This window comes from Panthera uncia, chromosome A2 (assembly GCF_023721935.1).
Source record: "Panthera uncia isolate 11264 chromosome A2, Puncia_PCG_1.0, whole genome shotgun sequence".
Taxonomy (NCBI): Eukaryota; Metazoa; Chordata; class Mammalia; order Carnivora; family Felidae; genus Panthera; species Panthera uncia.
In genome coordinates, this window is record NC_064816.1 from 83,082,820 (window position 1) to 83,110,412 (window position 27,593).

General features: G+C 37.1%; 1 protein-coding gene across 7 annotated transcripts in view; it reads right to left on the bottom strand.

The window, feature by feature from the left end:
- CACNA2D1 (calcium voltage-gated channel auxiliary subunit alpha2delta 1) overlaps positions 1 to 27,593 on the bottom strand; it is a 499,724-nt gene that overhangs the window by 375,182 nt on the left and 96,949 nt on the right. For all 7 annotated transcript variants that reach the window (XM_049641359.1, XM_049641358.1, XM_049641361.1 and 4 more), the window contains one exon: positions 17,684 to 17,800. In XM_049641359.1, the coding sequence (XP_049497316.1) occupies positions 17,684 to 17,800 (117 nt within the window). The remainder of the gene's footprint in view (positions 1 to 17,683; positions 17,801 to 27,593) is intronic.

The window sequence follows — 27,593 nt, forward strand, 5'->3', positions numbered from 1 at the left end:
GGCATAGAAGTCCCAGGACAGTATGTGGCTTGCAGATATTCTAAAATGGCTCATTTTCACGTATATGCGCAAATAATTACACTGAGCTTAATAAACTGATTTAGGATTCTGTGATCTCTCTCTGCATCAGCAGACACCCACACATTTTTATGAAAGTACTAAATGCCTTACAGGAATGGTAAAGCTAGATCCGCTCTTGTTCCCTCCATTCCTTCTTTCTTCTCTTTCAGTCCTTCTCTCCTACACACACTGTCATTAAAATTAAAATAAGTAACCATTACCACTTCTTTTGTATAGCACATCTTATATAAAAGAAAACATAATAATCTTATTTGGAAAGAAAAATACGAAAGTAGAACCACACGACCTCTGAAGATACTTCAAAGTTTCCAGTTCTATACTTCCTCAGCTCAACATATTCTATAAGGAGGAGGAGGAGGAGGAGATAAGGAGTAGGAAAACAAGAGTAGTGAAAGGGGGAGGAGAATGGAAGAGAAAGAGAAGAAATTATTAAATGGAATAATACATGTAAAGTACTCAGCAGAGGATATGACACATAGTAAGTCAAGACAGAATGAAGAGAAAAGCTGCTATAAAGCTTGGGAATTAAATGGATCTGGATTGAAATACTTGGGCAAAATATGTCCACAAAATAGAGATATTAATACCAATTGTGCAAGTATGTTATAAGGATAAAATAAACAAATGCAAATAAAGTTTTTAGCCCAGGTCCTAGTATACAGTAAGCACTTAATAAATTATTGTTATTACTGTTATCCTATTTAAGGTATTACATAATGTATTTGTTATTTTTAAAACATTGTAATATTTGAACTTACAAAAGTCATCATTCTCTACTGAGAAATGACAGGGATTAATTTCTTCTCAATGGATATATTTAGTGAATCAAAATTTGGTTACTAAATAAAGGCATGAGAAACTATATAATCCATTAATGTATTTTGATCTCCTAAGTTTAAAAAAAAGCCCATTCAAAAGGGGAAAGTTGATGTGGGCAAAGTCATTTAATGAAAACTTAAGAGTCAAACTCATTATGATTAACTACAAGCAAAACTGGCTATTGAACATCCACATAACAAAGAAGTATTCTGAGCACATAAATATCATACTAGATGATTTATTTAATTCTCTTCCTTTTTAAGAGGTTGCATTATGTCGTCGTGCAGAAGAAACAAATGGCAGAGGCAGTAATATACAGGGCAATAAATTCTCTGTAAACTCTCTTGTAGAAAATGAGTCATTATTATTTCTTATTAGACTTTTGAGTCAGCTGACCTAGACTTTCTGAGAAAAGACAGTACAAACAATCAGAAGCGATTGGATTGTCAGGCAACAACAGACCAACATTTATAGGAACAGCTGCAATTGGGAAATAATGAATCCTGGGACTAAGTGAATGAATTAGTCACAGAAGGAGTAAATAATGCCTCGGCCTCGAGACACAACTTGGTTTTGGCTCTTAACAGAGCCTCGGTGGTGTCCGATGCCCTAGAATACAAGGTCTGCTGGCAGCAGGATCGCTCATACATGGTGTGGCATGTCGGCACGCTGCCTGTGGCTCAGAACATGCTCACAAGATAGAGCATGTGAGCTAGTATGTATCATCAGTAACTGAAACTCTTATACTGAATATTTGTTTGAATAAATCTAGAAGACAGATGTTTGCTCCAGCTACCCTGTTAATTTTGTACTGATTATGTTGCCAACAACAAAGGCACTAATCTGTAGAGAACAGTATGAGTTTTTGACATGATTATAATAATTAAGCCTGTATCTATCGTTTAAAATTAAGTCCTGCTTACAGAACCATATTTAACTTACAACAATGGCCAAAGGCAACCTGGTGACTCCCACCTGACTCTATCGGAAGCCCTGCTGTTTAAAAACAAATGTAAAAAAAGAGAAAGAAGAAATTAATAGAAATGTTAAAGATTTCTATTTCCTTAATACAAAAATGTAAGTGCCCCATGTTTTTGACTCAACCATCCCAATTATATGACTTAATTCTAATAAAATAAAAATAAATATCCATATGTAAAGATGTACTGTGAATAGCATTGCCTATATCAAAATTATAAAAACAGTGTTTCTCAGTAGGAGACAGGAGACTGTTTTAATATATAAAACAATATATTAATATAATAAAATACTACAAAGCTATTAAAAATGATCATATGCATTATTAGTCTCCAGTGACATAAACATCTCGATGAAATATTGGTAAATAACACACATGAACATGCATGCTCATACACGCATACACACACACACACACACACACACACACACACACAGCCTTCACGGATAATTACCAAACTGTAAAAAGAAAAAAGTAGTCTTCTCTAGAGGACTCGTAAGAGAATTTTTGTTTTCATCTTAGTCTCTATTTTTATATTGATTAAATTATTTACAGCAAGGATGTACTTATAGTTATCAACGCAAGTTTAAAACACATCAGAATCATCTGACATATATATCACCTACCGTACAACCCACAGAGAATAAAGAGCAGCTCTTGCTGTAACTGGATAACATGCAAATGAAAAATGGTTAACTTGCAGTTATACTGTGATTTTTCAGAGTATTCCCTTACAAATTAGCATATTTAATCCTGGCCTTTGTGTTTTAAGGAAGTTGGAGAATAAATATTAAAAAAAATAATAATTTTAGCGCTCATTTACTTTTGAGAGACAGAAAGAGACAGAGCACAAGTGGGGGAGGGGCAGAGAGAGAGGGAGACACAGAATCTGAAGCAGGCTCCAGACTCTGAGCTGTCAGCACACAGCCCGATGCGGGCTCCCACGAAGTGTGAGATCATGACCTGATCCAAAGTCAGATGCTTGACCGACTGAGTCACTCGGATGCCCAAGAATAAATATTTGATAATTTCCAGAATACAGGACAGAATGAAAAAGTAATAGAAAACACACACACACACATATATATATATATATACATATATGGAAGGAAAAGAATTCAGGGGTCCTTAGGCCACAGAGCTTAGCATATTAAAAACTATAGGCTTTGGGGTACCTGGGTGGTTCAATCAGTTGAGCGTCCGACTCTTGATTTCAGTTCAGGTCATGATCCCAAGGTCATGGGATCAAACTCCATGTCAGGCTGTGCTTTTGGACATGGAACCTACTTAAGATTCTCTCTCTCTCTCTCTCTCTCTCTCTCTCTCTCTCTCTCTCTGAATCTCTCTTTCCCCCCCCCCCATCTCTCCCTCTGCCCCTTCCCCACTTGTGCTCTCCCTTTTTCTAAAAGTTAAAAAAAAAAAAAAAGCATAGGTCTTAAAGAGTCAGAGAATGGGGCACCTGGGTGGCTCAGTTGGTTAAGCGGCCGACTTCGGCTCAGGTCATGATCTCGCGGTCAGTGAGTTCAAGCCCCGCATCGGGCTCTGTGCTGACAGCTCAGAGCCTGGAGCCTGTTTCAGATTCTGTGTCTCCCTCTCTCTGACCCTCCCCTGTTCATGCTCTGTCTCTCTCTGTCTCAAAAATAAATAAACATTAAAAAAAAAATTAAAAATAAAGAGTCAGAGATACCTGGGTTTAAAACCACTTCCATTTGATACTCTGAGTGAGATGATTTTGGTTTTGTTTTGGTAATACCTCTAATCTTCAGGCACAATAATGTATCTGCCACATAAGGTTGTTCTGCAGCTTAAATTTGTTGACATACAACAAACTGAACACAATGCCTGGCAATAAGGACTCCTCAGCAAGTGAGAATCATTGTTAGTTGCTAAGAACACTAAGCTATGATGAGTTGATGGTCCTTACCACCCTCAACCCCTGCAACACACACACACAAACACAAAATGAGACATTCTTGTCAGGAGAATGCCACTGAAATTTAATGCACACAGAGAACAGAAAACAAAACAGTTTTAGATTAGACAAAGATGTGGATGTGAGAAATGATTTCTTAAAAATCAAGCTAAGTGGCAATAACCGAGTATTACAATTGTGGCAGTTTCATCACTAAAAATATTTGAGAAAAAAACAATACCCTCCCTTCACTTTGGTGGTTTAGACATTAACCTGCCTGAAAGGAAAAGGCCAGAAAAATGAATTCCCAAAATTCCTTCAAGATTTATGGTTCCATGACACTTTACTTAAATTAATAGGGCTATCCATCATTCTAATGGTAAATTGTGTCAGGGAATTTTAAGGAAGACACAGCTCATCGTTGCAAATGTAGTTCTTGATTTTATCAACTCTAAAAAGATTATGGAGAATAGATTTAAAAAAAAAACAAAACACAAGAAAACTCCTGTGTATCAAAAAACACAAAGCTGGGATAGCCCTCTTATAATGGGCTTCTACCTGCAAGTTAGTAAAAGCTAGAAAATGAATTCACCAAAGAAGGTTTTAGATTTCATATAATTTGTGGTAGGATACTAAAGGGGTTAATGGGTAAAAACATGAAGTAAACATCACTGGGTTAAGAAAAACAAAGCTAAAGACTTTTAGGAATCGAACCACCCCCTGGAAGTTCAACCCATACATGGCTAAAACAGTGCTTACCCTAAACACTACTTGATCAGATTCTCTCCAAAAGGATGGCATGCTACAAGTTCCAGCTACAGATTTTATGAATCAAAGAGGGTGGCCTTAGATTAGCCTGTTTTCTATTGATTTTTACACAAAACACCATACTAACACATTTAAACCAGAGGTTTCTATCTTGCTGCTGGGATGCGTTTGCAATTTTGTAAAACAAAAGTAGAAAGAAAAATGTTTTTCTTTTTTTTTCTTTTTTTTTCTTTTTTTTTTGCCTCACTGAGATTATCTTTTAACAATCGTCAGAGGTTTCATCAACTCCCAAGTCACCAGGAAAAGATCGAGGACTATCATCATGGGAACAGCACAGGACGAATCCCACGTCCCGATTCAGTTCCGCCACTAATGGATTACCTGTGTGCAAGGGCTGGCCAGCCTCAGGAGTGTGCCACCTGTGCAGTCAGATAGGCCCCACAACTGGTTTATCGCTCTGCTGCTGCCATCTTAAAATTCTTAATCACTTTCGAAGCAGGGCCTCACATGTTCATTTTGCACTGGGCCCATAAATATTGCAGTCTTTTCTACCTATATGAGCTTTGCAGGTCACTTCTTGCATCATATTCCCATTTCTTAAATGTAGTCAACATATCCAACACTCCCTTTCACACTGATTTTTTTCACGCACTATGTTATTAGAGCACATATTTACTTTGGTCAAATTGTCAGTAGAGTAAGGTTTTTAACTGATACCTTATTTTTTTAAGTTTTTATTTTTGGTGGGGGGGAGAAGGAGAGGGGAAGAGCAGAGGATCTGAAGCGGGCTCTGCGCTGACAGCAGAGAGCCCGACGTGGAGCTCGAACTCCTGAACCATGAGATCACGACCCGAGCCGAAGTCGGACACTTAGCCAACTGAGCCACCCAGGCACCCCTCTTACTGATACTTTAAGTGTTACTTTCAGATCCTATGGAATTAAGTCAATGAAGACTATGAAAATCACATTTTCAAAGACATTCTTTTACTGCAAAGAGACTATCTGTTGTCCAAAACCTTCCTTGTTTGAACACCTTTCCCACTAAAACATTAGGTCCACTGTATGTCATTAGTGTTGCTCTGTATCTTAAAGGTGTTTTCGGCAACTATCTCTTTTTCAAAAGTGTCTCTTTTTAGATAGTCACTTAGTGCAGACACTACTTCGTTGAAAGAGGGAGGGAGAGAATACTCTCTAGCACTGAGCACTTAACGACAGAAGGTACTGCCTCAAAACACTTCACTGCTACCCTTTAAATAATATATTAATGAGAGCAGCGTACAATAAAAATTAAAACACTGAGTGTGGTACAGAATACCAGCACAGTTACAGGTATATGGATCTGTTTCCCTCTTAGTGTAATTTAAGAGGTCTGAAACACAGCACTTAGTGTTTCCCAGCCCAACTGTTTAGCCCCAAATTCCTATCATTGTAATTATATTAGATTTAAAAATCCATAAGGATGCTTCTAAAGAGTGTAATCTGAGAGAGGAACTGTGGCGGCATAGCTAGGCATTTCCATTTGGCACGTTAAAAAATGGCATCAAGAAATACAGACATCACCCATTGAAGCCAGGAATCTACTTCAGAAAAATCTGTTATTTGGAGTGAAAATTCTGATGGTCTATCATTTATTACGCTGAATGAAAAAACAATACATAACGTATTTGTATCAATCCACGTCCCCAAACAACTTTTTAAAACGTAAGTAAAACAGTACAAATGCACTTATCAAGTGCCAAAATGCACTGAAAAATATAAGAAACTCTTAGGGTGTGAAGTGCTGGAAACACCGCTTCCTGATGAAAAGATAAATAAGACTGTTAACAGACAATCAGCCCTACTTGGCCAGTCAATGCCAACAGAAAACACGCACCTCTCCTCGGTTGGCTCCTGGCCTTCTCTTCAAAACATCTACACAGGATTCTGATGTGCTACTAACTGCATTTGGAATGCAAATCAAGACACTTCCCAGATATCACATTATTTTAAAAATATTGAATTTGGAGGCTGTAAATATAAACAGTTGCCTTATAGGCATCAGCAAAAAAGAAACCAAGTAACAAAAATATCTTACTGAGAAATCTATCCACTCTGTGAAAATTGGATTTCAAAATTCAAGAGTCATTCTATTGAAAATACATTAACTGGAAAGACATTCTGCAGGTTATGTATGTCTGTATTTTATTTAGTAGATAAATTATTCTTTAGGTATGTGTTAGATGCTATAGGGCAAAAATATATATATATACATATGAAGATGCTAACTTTACTGTAGTGAAATCTGAAGGTATCGTGAGACCCATTAAAGGTAAAATGTCACTTTTAAAGAGAGATCTAAGTTGACTGGAAAAATGACACATAAATATACTTTGGCTAAGATTACTGAGATGTCACATAGGTGAAAAATATGGTGCATAGAGCTAAAAGCTATATAAACTAAAAACAAGAAGTCAAGCCCATCTCATTCTATTTAAGACTTGGTCAAGACACGTATTTATTTATTTATTTACTTACTTGCTTACTTATTTTTAAAGTAGACTTCACACCTAGCATGGAGCCCAATGCAGGGCTTGAACTCACAACCCTCAGATTAAGACCTGAGCTGAAATCAAGAGTTCAGATACTTAACTGAGTCAGTCAGGTACCCCCAAACCACTAATTTTTCTGAGTTTCAGCTGATGCACTATGAAGGTTAAATGAGTTACTGTATTAGTTCTTAAAATAAGAGGCCTTCAGGAAGCACCAAGCATTTTGTAAATATACTTAAGTGTGTTTGAATTATTTGCCAGCTGTGTAATATTGAACAAATTTTTTTAACTTTATTTTTTTTTTTTAATTTTTTTTTCAACGTTTTTTATTTATTTTTGGGACAGAGAGAGACAGAGCATGAACGGGGGAGGGGCAGAGAGAGAGGGAGACACAGAATCGGAAACAGGCTCCAGGCTCCGAGCCATCAGCCCAGAGCCCGATGCGGGGCTCGAACTCACGGACCGCAAGATCATGACCTGGCTGAAGTCGGACGCTTAACCGACTGCGCCACCCAGGCGCCCCTAACTTTATTTATTTTTGAGAAAGAATGAGAGAGCATGTGCACACAACCAGAGTAGAGGCAGAGAGAGGGAGACAAAGAATCCAAAGCAGGTTCCAGGATCCAAGAGGTCAGCAAAGAGCCTGACACGTGGCTCAAACTCACTAACCGTGAGATCATGACCTGAGCTGAAGTCGGCTGCTTAACCAACTGGGCCATCCAGGCACCCCTAAAACAAAAATTTTAAATTCTCTAAACTTTCACTTTCTCATCTATAAAATGAAGACAATTCTACCAATTCTGCAGAATATAAACTATGCTGGAAATTTATGGGAAGTGCCTACCAAAGTGTTGGGAATGGACCAGAGCAGACATTCAGTAAGTGCTAATTATCAATGTGCTCATCACTATTAAAACTCTAAAAACCTTCACACTTTTCCATCTAAGTACCCTGCTCACTCACACATGCCTCAACCTTGTTATCACTACAATTCTCAACTTCTCCCATTTCCATCATTTACCACAATTTCTCGTTTCTCTGATATTCCCTATAAACATACACTTTATCCACATGAAAATGTCTACTCTCTTGAAGCCATAATTCTTGACCATTACGAGACCCTATGTATTGTAGTTCATAACCTCAAATATTGCAACTACTGTTGACTACTTTTTAAGTAACCTTGATGTTTATAGAATATCTTCTGCCAATCCTCAACCCAAGATGGATTTGACATTTGTTTCATCTACTACCATTCATATTGTGCCAAGCCTTGTTAGAGAAAGCTGATTTGACTGTGCATGTCATCATTATATTGAAGGAGGAGGACTCTACATACATACATACAAACATACATACATAAATGAAAGCCATGTTTTGTTCTCTTTTCTCTTCTTCTTTAAAATGAATTTTCTTGGGACATCTGGCTCCATCAGTTGAGCATCCAACTCTTGATTTTGGTTCAGGTCATGATCCCAGGATTATGGGATGGAGCCCCGCATCAGGCTCCACACTGAGTGTAGAGCTTGCTTAAGATTCATTCTCTCTCTCTCTCGCTCTCTCTCTCTCACACACACCCTCTGCCACTGTCCCTAGCTCATGCGCTCTCTCTCGTTAAAATAAAATGGAAAAAATAAAAAAATAATATTAATGTTCTCTAGACATTTTTCCCTAAAACACACACTGAATCTTGAAAAGGTCTTGATGTAGATCCCAGCTGGCTGTATACACATTTTCATTAAGGGTACATTTCTTATTCCCTCTTGCAACCAGGGATTACCAAATGAGATGGACACAGAAATAACAGAATGGGACTTCTGGAATCTCTTGAGCTACCTACATACCGATTTCTTTTTACATGAGAGAAAATAAACCTGCAATCTGTTTAAATCTCCCATTAGTTGGCTTGTCTATTAATCATGTTTGAACATAATTTTAAGCCTTACAGACTCCATAACTTTTCCATTCAGCATTGTATATACGACTTTGATACCTAAAAACAATCTCAGCTATCTAGGTTAATAATTAAAAGTCTAAGCTTAAGTTAAAATGTATTTGTGTGTCTATGTATGTGTGTGTATATATGCACACACACACATGTGTGTATATATATACACACACACACGTGTGTATATATACATACATATATGTGTGTATATATATGTATACATATAGTGGTATGCTACTCAGGGATCAAAAACAATGAAATCTTGCCATTGGCAACAACATGACTGGAACGAGAGTGAATTATTATGCGAAGTGAAATAAGTCAGTCAGAGAAAGACAAATATCATATGGTTTCACTCATATGGAATTTAAGAAACACAACAGATGAACATAAGGGAAGGGAAGAAAAAAATAAGATAAAAGCAGAGAGGGAGGCAAACCATAAGAGCCTCTTAAAGACAGAGAACTGAGGGTTGCTGGAGGGGAGGTGGGTGGGGAGATGGGCTAAAGGAGTGATGACCAATAAGGAGGGATTTGTTGAGGGGCACCTGGGTGGCTCAGTTGGTTAAGCATCCCACTCTTGGTTTCAGCTCAAGTCATGATCTCGTGGTTCATGAGTTCAAGCCCCACATCAGACCGTGTACTGACAGTGTGGAGGTTGCTTGGGATCTCTCTCACTCTGCCCCTCCCCTGCTCACTCTGTCTCTACTGAAATAAGCAAATAAACTTTTTTTTTTTTTTTTAAAGGAGGGTACTTGTTGGGATGAGCACTAGGAGTTATACGGAAGTGATGAATCACTGGGTTCTACTCCTGAAACCAACAATGCACTGTATATTAACTAACTTGAATTTAAATAAATAAAATTTAAGAATAAAATAAAAGGGACCATTTATAAATAAAGTCATTAATTAATTATGAAATGAAATGAATTTGTAATCCCGTTACCAGCTTGGTACTAGTTCAGGATGAAAAAAACTTTCAGGTTAAGGAATGTGGGAGATTTCTATTTCCACTCTCTGAGCTATTCCTCCTGATTCCATCTGGACTCCTCCCCCACCCTGCTTACCAGCTCACAGGTGCTAATTTTAGCAACAGCACTAGGAGAAGCTAACAATGGAAGGCCCTTTCTTGACTATAATTATGTGTCGGCCCTCTCTGGGAGTTGTAAATATTCAACACAGACTTGTTCCCCTCTTAGGGTGCTTTCTGCATTGTTTGCAGCAACGCAGTTCATACAACTGCAATGTCATGCTTCTGTCTGCCATTTACACCCCTATCCCTCAACCTACATCGACCATTTTCCTGTTAAACTGGCTTTGGCCTTGGCAGGAAGCCCTATTGGATCGAGTCACAGACCAGCTCTGTCGTATAACGCCCACCTCTGCTTTAACGTGTGTGTGTAAGCTTGTGCCTAATGAAGACACCTTTCATTGCTTAGCCACCAAGCTGGTGTGCTGAGCCTCAGCGCTTCATTATTAGCATCCAGAAGTATGTATCAAATCCAAATAAATACAAGTCATCTCAACTGTGCAAGACAAATAGTAGACTCCCAGGTCCCTTTACCACTCAGATTCAAAGGGATGTATATAAGCAATCTGAGTAATCCTCTCAAAGACATTTATACTAACACTAAAGAGAAGAGTAAGCACACTTTTCTGCTGGGAACACAGAAACAGCACATTGTGTATGTTTCCAAAGTTAGTTCTCTTGTTCTCCTCAATCTGGATAAATTTATAACCTTAAGATAGATTTTGAACTAATGGTCAACACACACACACACACACACACACACACACACACACACACACACACACTTTCAGAGAGCTCTTTCAAATTCATATGTAGCTTAGGACCTCATTTTTAGAATACAAAGGTATTTTATACCTTCTGTTCTTTCTCAATGTTAGGAAAGCCCTTGGTTTTATTTATCAGCCATTTAACTTACCCACAGCAGAATCCTTTCACTTTTTCTTACTCTGATGCCCCAAATCTTTAGTATGGTCCTCAAGACTTCCACAGCCCCTTCATTCTTTGCATAAAACATTAACTTCTACTTTACCAACAGACGTAGTCATCCAGTATGACTTTCAGATTTTCTCTATTTGCAAAGTCTCTATTCATATTTAATATCGCTTTGGTCTCAAGTGAAAAATACCAGTATCTTTTCAAAGATAAATTGCATGACTCTGATCTTCTCTGTGCCTGCTTTTCTGGAATCAACCTTCAACATTCACATTTTTTTCCTATTTTGAAATGTCATAGATTCCTTCCCTTCTGTCTATAAACATGTTTTTACGTCCTCCATTCTCAAAAACAAACAGAAAAGCAACACAAAGTCTTTAATAGTACTCCATGTTTCTCTTTCATTGTCCTACCAAACTTCATGAAAATGCAAATTTCTTGTCAATTTCTCACTTCATAATCTCTTTTTAAAACTGTTGTCTTTATTCTGTTCCAATACATTCTAATGAATCTGTCATGACAAAAACAAACTAATAACTCCTAATACCCAAATACAACACACTTTTTATTCTTCAAGTCTCTGAAGATTTTCACATTTCTTCCTGAATCTCTTTACCATCAATTTGGACCAATTTTTCTGATATTTCTTCCTGTATTTCCAAGTTAAACTCTCTTAAGGTAAAGGCCAGGAATCAGCATTTTCAGCAAACCCTAGAGGCATTGCTGAGAAACATGAAAGAGACAGAAGTATGAGTTCAAAGAAATGAAAAAAATTTGATCAAACAACCAGGATCTCATCCTTCCAGAAAAAAAGACCCTACTTTAATAGTCATTGAAAACATTTGTGATTTTGTTCTTTTCATTATCTGATCTTAAAGTCAGTATCAAGGTTGAAAGAAGAGCTGGGCATATTACAGTATTCAAAGTTTTATAATAAATTGGAAGTAGCTTTAATTAAAGTTACCAGGACACCAGAGGGAGACAAGATACGCCCTAATTGGAAAAGTGTCACTACAGAAATTCAATTATTATAACCTTAATCCTATTTGCTTTGAGCAAAATGTCTGGAAACCTTCATTGGTTCAGCAGATGTCCTTGGCCTGGGCAGGATGGTGAACCATGAAACCACTGACTTCATTCACCTCTATGTTTCAGAAGGCACCACTGGAGGTTGGATCATTTTGCTGAAGAGCTTTCTCCCATGGGCTATTCATGTACAGTTGCAGATTTTTCGGCCTAGATTAGGCCAAAATAAATGTTGATAACAATGTTAAATGATTCAGCGTGGTTTGGGTTTTTTTTTTTTGGGGGGGGGGGGGGGGAGAGGGGTGGGCGTTACTTGTAAACATTCTTTGATTGGAGACTGTTTAAGAATAATCCAATAATGTTAGCAGGATAATCATCACACAGCCATTTTCTGAGACAGAGATGTAACAAATGTCAGAAAAAGTCATGTAGTAGATAATCTTAGGAATAAAATGGTTTAAATAACCAGTGTGGGTTTAGAGAGGGGGGAAAAAAAACCCAACTGTAGTCAGGTATCCTCAAACTGAATTCCACCACCACCTCATTTTATCTATACAAGCCTTGAACAAGAACGCTGGTCGTGTCTGAGTTTCCTCATTTATAAAATACTTATTGTAGATGTTGAACATGCCTACTTCATAGGATTTCTATAAGAGCCTCATGAATATCAATCATCAGATGCATGTTTCTCTATAGTCACTAAGATAAAACCAAACCAAAACCAACAACTCTTTAAGTGGAAAAGTCTGTTTTGCTATAAGAAAGATAGTTTTAGGGCCAAAGCAACTAAAAATTTTTATATTGGTTTCTCTTTCAGCTCTAAGGTTGGTTGGTGGAACAGATAAAATGACCACAGCTTAAAATGAGTGTGACTAAAAAGTCAAAATCAATGCTGAAACTGAGAAAAAGAAAATACTGGTAGAAGTAGTGCAGAGTTTTACATAAACAAATGTGAGAAAAACAAAAAGGAATAAAATATGTTGTAATTCAGTTTTAAATCAACAGTTTGTAACAGAATTTAGAAACTAAGTTAAAAAAACATAAAATCTGTGTACATGTATGCACAATAAACTTTATCACAGATACTAAAAATTAATCATTTCACTAAAATAAGTAAAGGAAGGAAGGAAGGAAGGAAGGAAGGAAGGAAGGGAGGGAGGGAGGGAGGGAGGGAGGAAAGATGGACTCCAGCTGCCATTTCCTTTAAAATAAATGCCAAATTATCAACCATAAGCTGTTAGGAAATTTCTTTAGTAGATATGTGAGAAAAAAAACAGTTCAATTTACTTCTTTTTCATAGATTTTACATTTATAACATAATCTCAAAGACACCTTATGTTGCTAATCTTGATACGGAAGAAGAATAAAGGTTTAAAATCTTTTCACATTCAAATAAAAAAGAAATTTTTTTCTCTTTTTAAAAAAAAAATTTTTTTTAACATTTATTGATTTTTGAGACAGAGAGAGACAGAGCATGAGCAGGGGAGGGTCAGAGAGAGAGGGAGACACAGAATCTGAAACAGGCTCCAGGCTCTGAGCTGTCAGCCCAGAGCCCGATGTGGGGCTCGAACTCACGGGCCGCGAGATCATAACCTGAGCCGAAGTCAGACGCCCAACTGACTGAGCCACCCAGGCGCCCCAAGAAATTTTTTTTTCAATACGGTATTATTTTACTTCATTGAGTCAATTTCTGGAGATGGCTAATTGATCTAGAAGTCACTAAAAAAAATTCATAGCCTTCCAGAATATTCTACCAACTAAATATCCAATTCCTAGTCAATCTGAATGAACAGTAATTTATAGCATACTCCCTAGCCTTCATTTCTTCCGCTTTATGATTATACACTTTTTTCAGGACAAAGGATATACTTATGTGTTAGGTAAGAATGCAGATCTTGAAGTCAGACACACATGAATTTGAATGCTCTCACATTCTAGCTAACTCAAAGAATAGTTCTTGTACCAGAAACATTAGCACCACCTAAGAGCTCATTAGAAATGTAGCATCTCCAGCCAGGTCTCCTGAATAAACAGGTACATTTTAACAAGAGTCACAGGTGAAGTAAATGCTCATTAAAATTTAAGAGGCACTGGCATACGTAAGTTATTAGATAAATTTCCTTGAGCAAATTAGAGGATTTCTCAAAGACCCTGTTTTCTCATTGAAAAAATGAGACTAATAATGATGTCTAGAGCTAAGTATTATTATGAGAAAGAATTAAATAATGCCACCAGTAAGCACTCATGAGGTCTAACTGGTATTAAATTTTATCATTTCCTTCCAATTTGTATATTCATTATTTTTCCAGTGTATTTAGATGTGGAATTATATTGGCAACCCACCCAGATAAATTAAAGAAAGCTCTTTTAGTCAAAAAGTCTCCCTGACTATAAGCCTACCACAAAAATAGAAGTTAATTAATAAAGCCATCTTGCATTCACTTCCAGTACAATGTAGCACCTGTTTTTCAGTTGGTCGCAAAACATTTCCCTTTGATATAATGTGTTTTCTGTTTTTGTGGAATCAAAACAGTTAAATAAAGAATTTAGTTTGGAAACAAACATGACTCTTTCTCTCTGGCATAAAATCGAACTAATTCCACATTTAATTAGCCATTGTGATTTCTAGATTCTGCCATTCATGCACTTGGGATAGTCACTGATCCCCACAGGACTCAAATAATGTACCAGGTGTCTAGAACTTCAATTCTGAATGAGAAAAAGAAAGTCACAATAGGCTCCATTTTAATCCAATTAAGGCAAGATACATCCTATTTCATTCTCTGACCTTTTTTCATGAGACTTTGATATCCAGATTATCTGCTTCTTACATTTGGAGGAAAAATGTAAGCTGATAAAAATCAAGATAATTAGAATCATTTTCAGCTGTCAGAGAGTAAATATTAATCACAAGTAAAAAGTACCTATCTTATTTTTATTAAACTTTTATTGAAAACACATTTACATGTATAAATGATGCTTAAAAATGGTATCCACATACCCCAAATGGAAGATAATAACACTTTTAATCTTCCAGTAATGAAAGCTTATTTTACCATGGATAACTCACTGATTTATTTCTTAAAAAATTAAATGTTTCAACTTCGGGCAATATGGCATTTCAAATATTCCAAAGAGCTCTCCTGTTATATTACAACAGTATCTTGGGTATTTTAAGAAACAAAGATTTAAAAGTGCCAAAAAAACAGGCAAAATTTCTGAGTGCCAACATACATATAAAATAAACTAAAGATCTTGATTGTTAGTGATAAGTAAACAGGAAATTCAGAATTGTCCTGGGACAAATACTTGTAACACTGCTGTGATTTATAGTCTAAGAGAAACTAAACATAAGCTCGAGCATTATATCTAACAGAAGACGTATAGGAACTTCACAAAGAAATTTTAAAACTCTATTGAATGGAATAAGAACATGCTCAATGGAAACAATAGCATATTTATAAATAAAAAGACAAAATATCATAATGATATCTATCTTCCCAATTTGGTCTGAGTCAATGCAATCAAAATCCCACTAAAGATTTTCTTGGATAATAACATGATGAATCTAAAACTTCGATTAAATGGGAAGCTTCCAGAATACTCCAGATCCTAATGAAGAAGAAAGAATATGGTGAGGGACTGGCTTACCAGGTGTCTAGCTTGATGACTGGAGCTCATTAGGGTTATGCAAACTAATAAATGGCCTTGAGAAAATTGGTTAGAAAAAACAGTTAATTTCAAGGGCAAGTGAACATTATATACTGACGTTAGTTGGTAGGTGGAATAAATAAATCTGAAAGAACTTTTTAGAATGGGATATAGAACAAATGTTTATAATCTCAGCATAGGGAAGGATTTCTTAAAATATATGCCCTAAAATACGAATAACTTGTTAAAAAGATGACTTTGACTACACTAAAATTAAGAACTTATTTTATCAAGATATACCATAAGGACAATGAAAAGACAAGTCCCAAGCAAATCAGAAAAAGATATTTCGGAAGGCTGAGTGGCTCAGTCGGTTAAGTGTGTCCGACTTCGGTTCAGGTCATGATCTCACAGCTCATGAGTTTGAATCCCATGTTGGTCTCTGTGCTGTGCTGACAGCTCAGAACCTGGAGCCTACTTTGGATTCTGTGCCCCTCTCTCTCTCTCTCTGCTCTTCCCCAACTCACACTCTGTCTCAATCTCTCTCTCAAAAATAAACAAACATTAAAAAAAATTCCTTAAAAAAAAGATATTTGTATTATATATAACTTAAATGAGTCACTATCAAGAATATATAACCTACAAATTAATTTAAAGAATTAAAATACACAAAAGATCTGAACAGATATTTCACTGAAGAAACAAAACTGGTGAATGAATATAAAACAAAATGTCTGCCTCATTAATAAGAACCAGAGGTACCTTTTACACCCATTTGATTGTCTATAATTAAGCAATCTGGGGCACCTGCATGGTTCAGTTGGTTGAGCATCCGACTTTTGGTTTCAGTCAGATAATGATCTCAGGGTTTCATGAGTTCAAGCCCAACATCGGACTCTATGCTGAAGGCGTGGAGCTTGTTTTGGATTCCCTTTCTCACCCTCTCTCTCTGCTGCTCCCCCATTTTCTCTCTCTCTCAAAATAAATAAATAAAACTCAAAAAAAAGGTTTTTTTGATAAAAAGAGGTGTGACATCACCATTTAAAAAGTTGTTTTTGTTTTGTTTTGTTTTTTTTAATAAAAAGACATGTGATATCACCTTTTATTGTCCAGAATATGGATCAAAGGAGATTTGTATATAGCTAGTAGATGTCTAAACTGATAAAACTATTTCGGAAAACAATTTTCATACTTTTGTAAAAGTGACTTTATGAGTACTCTACACTCTACTAATTTTACTATCATGTATATAACACCCTACAGATATCCCTGCATGTATGAACCAGAAGACTTGTTCAAGAAAATTGAGTAGCACTATTCATAGTAGCACTCATCTGGAGATGATTCAAATAATAATTTACCGACAGAGAATAAATGAACAAACTGAGATATATGCTCATACTATTTAAATGTGAATAAGAGTGAATGAAAGCTACATGCACACACCCAGATAAATCATACAAACATAATGTTGAGGGAAGACAGCAAGTTGGTAATGACAACACACAGCACAACGTGGTTTTAATAAAGCTGGAAAACAAGCAAACCAATAATCATCTTGTTTCCCAACACATCTATGTGAGGCACATCTATTTTTAAAAAGAAAAGAAATGAGTCATCAGATATTTGTACACTGGCCACCTCTGGCAAGGAGGGAGGGTGATCAGAAAGGAGAATACTACAAAGGCGGTTTTATGAGTGTTGGCAATATGTGTGGCTTTTATGTTGTCTAATAGATTTAAACATTATTATTATGCATCACAGCTTACATATGTATAAAGAGATGTCTGGACCAATTAAATATACTGTTCTTATGTAACAGAATCCTCTAAAAAATAAACTAGTAATTAGAATTAAGGTTCACAATGAAACTATGATATCTCACCTTTTAGGAACATATTACATGGACACAGTATCCAAGGTAAAGAAAGCATACTGAAGAAAATAAAGTATGAAACATAAACAAGTAATGGAAAAAAATAAAATGAGCAGAGCCCATTTCAACTCACCACCAGGGCTTTGGATCTGTTGCTGAGAAGTTTCTCAATATCCCTGGCTGCAATTTCCACCAGCTGCCGTGCATTATTTGGTTCCACAGTATACAAATCTTGATACTTCTCATAAATCTGCCGGAAGGGAAAAGATAATTAATAACTGCATATGTGGTTCTTAAGTTCACAGAATGTATTGTAAACCATAAACAACCGATTAGAAAGACCCACTCTTTCCTTTCTTCATTTTGATCTTTTTGGAGTTTGGATGTGTCAAAAGTATCTATGTAAATAAAAATCTGCTGCCAGACCACACATTTGCCAAAACAGCAGGTCATGTTAACAGCTGGTAGGAGATCTTGTACCCCAATGATCCGTGTATGAAATTTTGTGACTTGAAATTGTACCTCCCCTAATTCAAAACCTGGTATTAACTGCCAAGAGGATGACGATGATGATCATCATCATCATTATTTTAAATCTTGCTGCAAAACACTGGAAGGGAAGCCCAGGAGGTCAAACTTGGAGGATGTGTACAGTGCGCAAAGGTAAGAGGAAGGGGAAAGAAAGAAGTTTTCGAAGGAGACTTCCCACTGTTACCGCTGCTCAACGGCTACAACCGTTGAGGTCAAATTGTATGCTGCTGAAGCTCATGCAAAGAGAGAGAGTCAGAGAGGGAGAGGGAGGAAGAGGAAGACTGAGAGACAGAGCATGAAGCTCATGCTAAGGCTCATCCAGGTAATACACACAGCTTTATTACACAGAAGAGTTGAAGATCACTGAGGCCTACGTTAAAGTTTGGTTAGAACTGTACTAGTGCAAATAATTTTTATTAGCAAACTCAATCCCTGCAGTTTTGTTTAGATCACTGAACCAAGCTATGCTAAAAGTAAGGTTAGGCAGGAGCAGCAGACTATAATTTTGCCTCCCATCAGTGTCTGTGCAAGGATTTCCCTAGAGTGGCATAAGAAGCACCTGGTTTGCAGAGCCTGTGCACTCCTGGCAGGAAAGAAAGAATTCGAGAAAGGTGGGGGAAGGGAGAAACAGCGGCCATGCTTGAGGCTGCTGGGCTTAGCCGAGGAGGAAATCCCTTATGTGCCCAACAGATGGGCTGCACATGCATGACTAAACCATCTTTGAAAGCCAGGGCCTGGCAGGTTTTTACGGTCTTATGAGATGTGAAACCAGGCACATGCAGGAACCAGTTCAACCCTGCTTTTGCTGGCAGAACTCCAGCTTTCTGCAATACTACCAACAGGTTCTATAGCCTGGTCCAAGCTGACCAAGGTTGCCACTGATAAATACTGGTTTCAAATATACACGGATGCATATGCTAACATTTATTACAGAACACATTAGTTTTACATGAAGCCTTTATTTTTTTTAAATGATTCAAAATTAATAGTTTTAAAATATTTAAGTGAAACCTTAACTCCTGAACTTTTTTTCTTAAACTCTGAGGTTTTTCTAATACTTGAAGTTTTTTGGTTTTTTTTGTTTGTTTGTTTGTTTTAAGTTTATTCTGAGAGAGAGAGAGAGAGGGATAAAGACAGAATCCTAAACAGGCCTCACACTGTCAGCGTGGAGCCCGATGCAGGGCTTGAATTCACAAAACCGTGAGATCATGACCTGAGCTGAAATCAAGAGTCAGATGCTCAACAGACCAAACCACCCAGGAACCCCTAATACTCATTTGAACTTTGACCTTGTAGGTTTTTCGTCCCAACTATTCAAGGCACAGTAGTCTACGCTTATAAATTCCCCATATTTAGTTTTGTTTGAAATTCCTGCATATTACTGGATTGCTTACACTTTCTTGCTAAGGGGCATATTATTGAGTCTTATTCTACAGACCAGGTTGTCCACAAACAACTCCATCCAACCTAAGCCTCTCTCTTTCATTTTAGCCTAAGATGACATCCAGGAACACGAACTCCTTAATAGATTAATTGATTTGGGAAACAAACAGGTAAGCCTCAACATCACTGTAATTGATCCAGGACATTTAGTTCTTTGAGGTAAAACCAATAAAGCTAATTGGCGTGAAAGGCAGTTGTGCTTTGTACCATTAATATTGTGTTCGCTTCTGTATGAAGTCTGACCTTCTTCCTATGGTACAGGGACTGCAACAGAAGTCAGAGTTGGGAGAGATTAGTCCCAAATACACAATCTGTACTTCACAGTATGCACCACACACAATGTCACTTAAGTCACTACCTACATATGCCAGATATCTTATAGGTTCTTTAAAGGATGAATGGATTATGAATCAGAAGTAAAAATTCAATTCAAGTATACACAAATCCTCTCAAATATATACACAATATTCTCTCAGATGGATTCTATAGTAATTTTTAAATCCTTAGGGGGAAAAAGACAGTATCTAACTTACAAATAAACTTTAAATAAATGAGGTCAAGGAAGCTGAAGTCTACAGCCCCAATATAAATATCCTGTTGTACTTTTTAATGTATAAAACCACATTTGAAATGTTTTCTTGGTGATCAAAATGAATTAAGACCATATAACTGCCCCACCAAAAGAAGTAGTCATTGTTTCTGGTCTTAAAGAATGTAATATTCTTTGTTGTTTTTGTTAGAGGTACTGCGAAGGCTCTCAAAAACTCTCCTGGTATATGTTTAGCAAAAAGTTTTCAGAGTAGAAGACTTCAGTGGATTTTTAAGATTATATGATATATTGCTATAAAGTACCTACATTTATAATTCTTCCCACCACTAAATAAAACCCTATTTCTACAATATTTAGTATGTTAACAGAGTTGGGTTTTTTTTTTTGCTTTTGTTTTCTTTTTTAAACAGAACCTTGGGGAACCTGGGTGGCTTAGTCGGTTAAGCATCCGACTTCGGCTCAGGTCATGATCTCATGGTTCAAGAGTTCGAGCCCTGTGTCGGGCTCTGTGCTGACAGCTCAGAGCCTGGAGCCTGCTTCGGATTCTGTGGCTCCTTCTCTCTCTGCTCCTCTCCTGCTCACATTCTGTCTCTCAAAAATAAATAAACGTTAAAAAAAAATTAAGAAAAAAAAAAACAGAACCTTAAGTATCTTTTCTTTTTTTCTTCCTGTTCTTTTTATCTTTTCTAAAAAATAATGGTCTGTTTCACCATTTTATCCAAGCTCTTTCCAGGAAATAACTAAATAAATAACTAAATAAATAAAACAAAAGAGCGTAGTATAAATAATTTGGGTTTTGCCACCCAACAGAGGTCCATTAAAATCATATGTCAATTCCTCATATGCTGTATGACACTGGCTTTCATTCCTTCTACTAGAAAGAATACATCACAATAAAGAGAATCCTAGACAGGATGTTTTCCCTCCTGATACACTAATACGCTTTAATTTTTCTATAGTTCAAATTCTTTCACTTCCATCCTTGCCACAGATTTTAACAGAAAAATGTACCACCTGTACATTCTTGCTTTCTTACAATCTTAATTAACTGGGTTTAAGGAGCATTCACTATTACATTTGGAGACAACAGAGAATATGGTTTCCCTTCCTTTTTTTCACTGGAAACTTCTAAGTGTCTTTGCTCCAAATCCATAGTTCCCACATAATCTCTAGAAGGAGAGTACATTTAAAAATAACCTCTTGGCACCTGGGTGGCTCAATAGGTTAAGCACTTGATTTCGGCTCAGGTCATGATCTCACAGTTCGTGGGTTCAAGTCCACTTTTGGCTCCCAGGGTTGGAGCCTGCTTGGGATTCTCTCTCTCCCTGTCTCTCTGCCCTTGCCCTGCTTGTGTGCACTCTCTCAAAAATGAACAAGAAAATAATAATAAAAATAAAAATAACCTCTAATATCTAAAAAGTGACACCACTCAATGATATAATTGCTCACTGAACATACAGAAATGTTTCAAAAATCTTAAGACTTACTACACAGATATCCCAGAGATGCTTACTGAAAGTGAGGTAAGTTTCCAGATTTGCGATGACCTAGAATATTATATTAGCAATCATTTTTAGGCATCTACTCTATAGCACTCTGAGGTGTTTCACATACATTATCATTTACTAACTTTAAGAAACTTAAAAAGTACATTGAATTAACTACCGTGTTAGAATACTGAAATTCAGGCTTTGGAGTTATCAGAGTGGAGACAGCTTGGGTCCCCAATTTCACATCGTGAAGGAGCAAACCACTGCCCAGAGTAGTAGAAAGGAAAATGGTAACGTGGTAGGTTTAGGCAAAGTGAGTCTGCAGTGCCACTCTACACCGGAGATGTCCCTTGGTTTCAGCAGGATGTGGAGAATAGGAAAGACTGTTGGAATGAATAAGAAAGGGAGCTAAGAATTAATCCCTCTGCTAGAAGATGGCCTCAGGGCAGGATCAAGGGAGCCCCAATGCAGAAATTGAGGGATAGACAGTGGGAAGCAGAATCCCAGCCGAAGAATGACGGTGCGACGCACCCAGACTCGAGGGCCCTATGCAGGCTAAGGAGCCTGGCCAAGTTCTTAGTAGCACCCATATTCAGTATTTATAACAAGAGAACAGAAAACAGCACATCCACTGCACATCTTGTCACAGGTTTCCCCTTGTGCCCAGATGCCAAGGAGTAAAGTTAAGAACATTAGAGATCATGGGAAGGCAGTTTAAACAAAAGCTTCAAAATGGCAGGACTAAATCTTTTTCCTTTGGGAGAGAGAATGGCACCTCTAAAAGAACTTAAAAAGTTCTCTAAAAGGAAACAGAAATTCTTGCGTATTAAATCTTAAGTATGTATAATTTTGACCACCCCTTCCCTCAGTACTTGTACATTAACTTTCCTCCCATGGAACTTGTCCGGAATAAGCAACCCAGATTTCTGCCATGCCCATAGCCATCCTTCTGAGAAAAGCTTTCCTTGTGACAGTCCCTAATGAAAGAAGAGTCGTAGGTATTTCCTGACAAATGGGTAACAATATTCTAATGTATGACCTTGCCTTTGGCCCCTGGCCAATCGCATCAGAACATATCAGATCTAGAAGCTGCTAACTTCTGACTCAATAGCCTGCGAGGAAACAGGTACAAAAGATTTGTACAAGCAGTGACAACATACTGAACCAATCAGATTCTCTCACCACAGGACAACAGTTAGGTCGATCAAAGGCACAAACAGCAGAAATGAAAAGTCTAGTGGAAGGAAAGCAACAGGCACATACCACAGAGTGACACAAGTGATGGCTATGGTAGGTGGAACACTAGCCCCCCCCCCCCAAAGGTATCCACACATATATGTGTGCTGTTACATGGCAAAGGGGAATGATGTTTGCAGATGGTAATGGCTCAATCGGTTGAGTGTCTGACTCTTGATTTTGGCTTAAGTCACGATCCCAGGGTGGTGGGATCAAGCCCCACATCAGTCTCTACACTGAATGTAGAGCCCACTTGGGACTCTTTCGGATTCTCTCTCCTCTCTCTCCTTCTGCCCCTCTCCCCCATTCACACTCTCTCTAAAATAAAAGATAAACATTAGAAAATAAATTAATGCATTAAATTAAATGGAAAAGAAAGAGGTTATCCTGGTTTGTTCTGGAGGGTCCAATATAATCACAAGGGTCCTTGAAAACGGAAGAGAAAGATGGGACTGTACACAGGAAACCAGAGAGATTGCAGCATGAGAAGAAATCATTCCAATGTCGCCAGATTTGAAGACGTTGGAAAGGGGCCATGAGCCAAGGGAAGGACTTCTGACCCACAAGTTGTAAAATAATAAATTTGTGCTTTAAGTCAATAAGTTTGGGGGAATGTGTCACACTAATAATAGAAAACTAAAACAATGAATTAGTTGTGAAGAGCTCCAGCTGAGAGGTAACAATAATAATCAGCCTCTGGATAGTGATTCTATAATAAAGTCCCAAGTGAGTCATTCTGTCAAAAAATAAAAATGCTAAGAAAGACCCCATGCTTTGAAGGTTGTGATTAACATTATTAATTACTACTTTGCACCTTCATTTCATTACTCATTAGATTCATGTCATTCATTTCAATCATTCTGTTGAGAAATGGGTAATTTCTGTTCAACTTTACAAAATAACGAAATTATCTCAGGACTCCAACAATGACCTTCACAATAACATGGGATTCTGAGAAGAAATTCTAGAAAGAAAAGCTAACAAATACCAAAATAGATGTGCACACATTGTCCAAAAATATATATGAATTGGATGAATAAATATGATCCTACCTCATAATAATGAGAGGGATGAAAACAAACTGTGACATGACTCCCACGAACATTCTAATTTCACTGCCTTTTCTGGCTAAGGGGAGTAAATTCAAACATCTTCAAGGCAAATGCAGGTAGGAAAAGAGATGCCTTGTCACTTCAACTGCTTTAGATACTCACAAAATCAATTTCACTTGCTTTTAGTTGAATTTTGCAATGTGGGATGGTTTGGTTATATGGGTTTTTTCTTCTTGATTAAGTGTTCTGTGGGCTTTTGAACTACTTGTTCCCTAGCAACTAAGAATGTCTTGTTTCTAAAAGATGTATTAGCACAAAAAGAATGATACAATGTTCTTTCGTGGTCACTTTCAAAGATCAAAGTTCCCTTACCTTAAGAAATTTTGCAATGATTCACAAGTATAACAAAGTCTTTCTTTTTATTTATCATAACTTACATCATCACAGAAGCGGGCCAATAGAAAGGGATGTTCAGATATGTCAAGAGTCCTTCATGTCAGGTAAAGAGTAACTAGTGACACTAGGTCTGAATTTGTCTTAGAATATATTTTATCAACAACAAAGAAAAATTTTAGAAACCCTACCTTCCTCTGTTAAAAATTAGCTGTTAAAAAAATGAATGTTGCCATAAAAAATATGCAATATTTACTAATTAGCTCCTGATCTCTTCAAACACTCCCTACCTACTCTTTAATTAAAACAGTAAATGATGCAATCTCATAAATAAATGTCAAGTTTTTTTTTTAAATGTCTCACTCTTTAATACTCTTTAGTACACTGTCAGTTGTGTTTAACACAATTAGTAAAAATCGCTTTAAATTATAGCATTTTGTTTCCTTTCCCCTGTAACCTATCTTTCTGAGATAGGCTACCACCTTTGAACTTTTTTATGGCTGGAGATTTTTGACTACCTTTTTTTTTTTTTTTTTTTTCCAAATTGTTATTTAAATTCTAGTCAGTTAAACTACAGTGCAGTGTTGGTTTCAGGGGTACAATTCAGCGATTCATCATTTACATACAACACCCAGTGTCCATTTTGGCTACTTTCAAGTAATTGCAAACATCATCTAACATTCATAGTTTATTAAGCATCACATTTGTTATATATTTCATATTTCCTTTAACCAGAATGTAAATTTCAAGAGGACAGAGATTTTGTTCATTGGTACACCCCAGCACATAAAACATGGTCTGCACATGGCCAGTACTCATATCTACTGATGGCAGGCAGACAACACCTAAATGGTCATCACATCCTAAAAATAGACTAACTACACAAAAGCAAGGTAATGATCAATGTGAAGATTATTAGTGTTCCACATAAGAGGGGGAGAAAATTGTGCTGTCAGAATTCAGAGTAAAATAAAATCACATGGATTATAGTAGTCAAAAAGATGCAATGACAGCCACACTTTGAGGGAAATATATATTAATATGGGAGGAAAGAAATCAGAATCTGTGTGATACAAGGAATTATTGGAAAATACAGACTGAAAGGCAAAATGAGACACACTATCAAGGAAAGCTATAAAACTCAGGGTACTGGTTTATACCATAGAATATGGTCAACTCCAAGCTCTATTGCTCAGAACTTCTAGTAAAGTTAATTAGCACACAGCAAGAATTCAAAATATAACATAGGCCTGTTTACTATGAACCTCAACACACACACACACACATGTGCTCATGTAATTATATACATATATACATATACGCACATATACATATATAATTGATCATGTCTGGGGGCTCCTGGGTGGCTCAGTTGGTTAAGCATCTTGACTTCAGCTCAGGTCATGATCTCTCCATTCATGAGTTCAAGCCCCGCATCAGGCCCTGCGTTTGACAGCTCTGACAGAGCCTGGAGCCTGCTTCGGATTCTGTGTCTCCCTCTCTCTCTTCCCCTCCACCACACTCACTCTCTCTCTCTCAAAAATGAATAAACGTTAAAAAAATAAAACAATTGATCATGTTCTTGAATTTATGGTGCATATTTTTCTAATGATAATTATACCAAACCAGCATTCAAATAACAAACACAAGAGTTCAAAATACTTTCCCTACTCCTTCCCTATGATAAACTTTTCAGCTGGGACACTATCACATTTAAGATGAGACATTACCTTTAAGAAGAATATTTAGGAAGAATGAAATCAGAATTGGAGAATGTTCCACAGTATATCTTTCTACTTGCCCTAGTTCCTATTAATGAGAATTTAATGGTGACACTTTCCAGCTTGCATTAGATGGCAGAAGGACCAGAACAAGTAACAAGCACAAATATGCCTGGGCTTTCTCCAAACTACACATCAGAACAGGCGATAATATTTAACTAGAAGGTTAAATACAAGGGCTCATTCCTGGAACACAGAAACTAACCTATAACAAAGACTAAATTGAGCAAAAGAAAGAGAAAGAGAGAAAGAGAAAAAGAGAGAAAGAAAGAGAAAGAGAGGAAGGAAGGAAGGAAGGAAGGGAGGAAGGAAGGAAGAGAAAGAAAGAAAGAAAGAAAGAAAGAAAGAAAGAAAGAAAGAAAGAAAAGAAAAGAAAAGAAAAGAAAAGAAAGAAAAAGAAAACAAGAATTCTTCAGATTTTAGGTTGGAGACATTTCATACATAAGGTAAAGAGTAAGTTTATCTTTAAGAAGGCTCAGAATTAGAGGTGCCTAGGTGGCTCAGTCAGTTACGCATCTGACTCCTGATTTTGGCTCAGGTCATGATCTCACCATTCATGAGATTGAACCCTGCATCAGACTATGTGCTGACAGCTCAGTACCTGCTTGGGATTTCTCCGTGCGGCTCTCTGCCCCTCCCCCACTTGTGCGTGCATGCACGCTATCGCTCGGGCTCTCTCTCTCTCTCTCTCAAAAAGAAATAAACATTAAAAAAAAAGAATATTCAGAATTTTTTTAAAAAAAGAGTATTCAGAATTAAAACAAGAAAAGCGTTAAGATACATATAATAAGAAGCCACCTACTTGGGTTTTTTGTTTGCTAATTCCAGAGATAACATTAACCTAGCCTCTTTCACTTTGCATATCTGGAGCCACATATGAACTGTGTGTGTGTTTTGAGTAACAAATTCATAAGCAATTAAAAGTACAAGAGATCATACTAGATTCTATTAAAACTAAATTAAAAAATAATTAACCATAGGCTGAGTGAGCTGCTTGCTTAATGTCCCTAACCCCAAATGACCCAAATTCGTCTTACTGCCAACAAAATAATTTTTAAAAGCAGCACAGTTTAATTTGCTCTTAACCATTTTACTTAACAAATGGCTTTTCTAAAGCAAAACTGCTACCTATCAATGCTGATGGACAACTTCACAAATTTATATTAACACAAAGAATTCCATACGTTGATTCTTGCCTCAAATTTTTCAGTCCTCCTAGAGCCGTTTTCCACCCCGAGAGCTCCTGACAATTTTACCAGATGACTCTTTGTTGTGAGATGGTGTCCTGTGCATTGTGGGATGTATAGCAGCATCCTTGGCCTCTTGACTCTAGATGCCAGGAGCACCCCCCTCCTCCGGTTGTGACCATCACAAATGTTTCCAACCACTGACAAATGTCTCCTGCTCCTGGCTGAGAACCGCGGCTCTAGACATAACGGCATGAAATGTCTTCAGGAAAAGTAAATAATGAGGAGCTGTATGCTGTACCCTGAGAGTGTGCAGTAGCAGATGACGGTCTTTTATGCCATTCATCTTCGTGCTAGAGAAGCTGCCGCGTGGCTACATC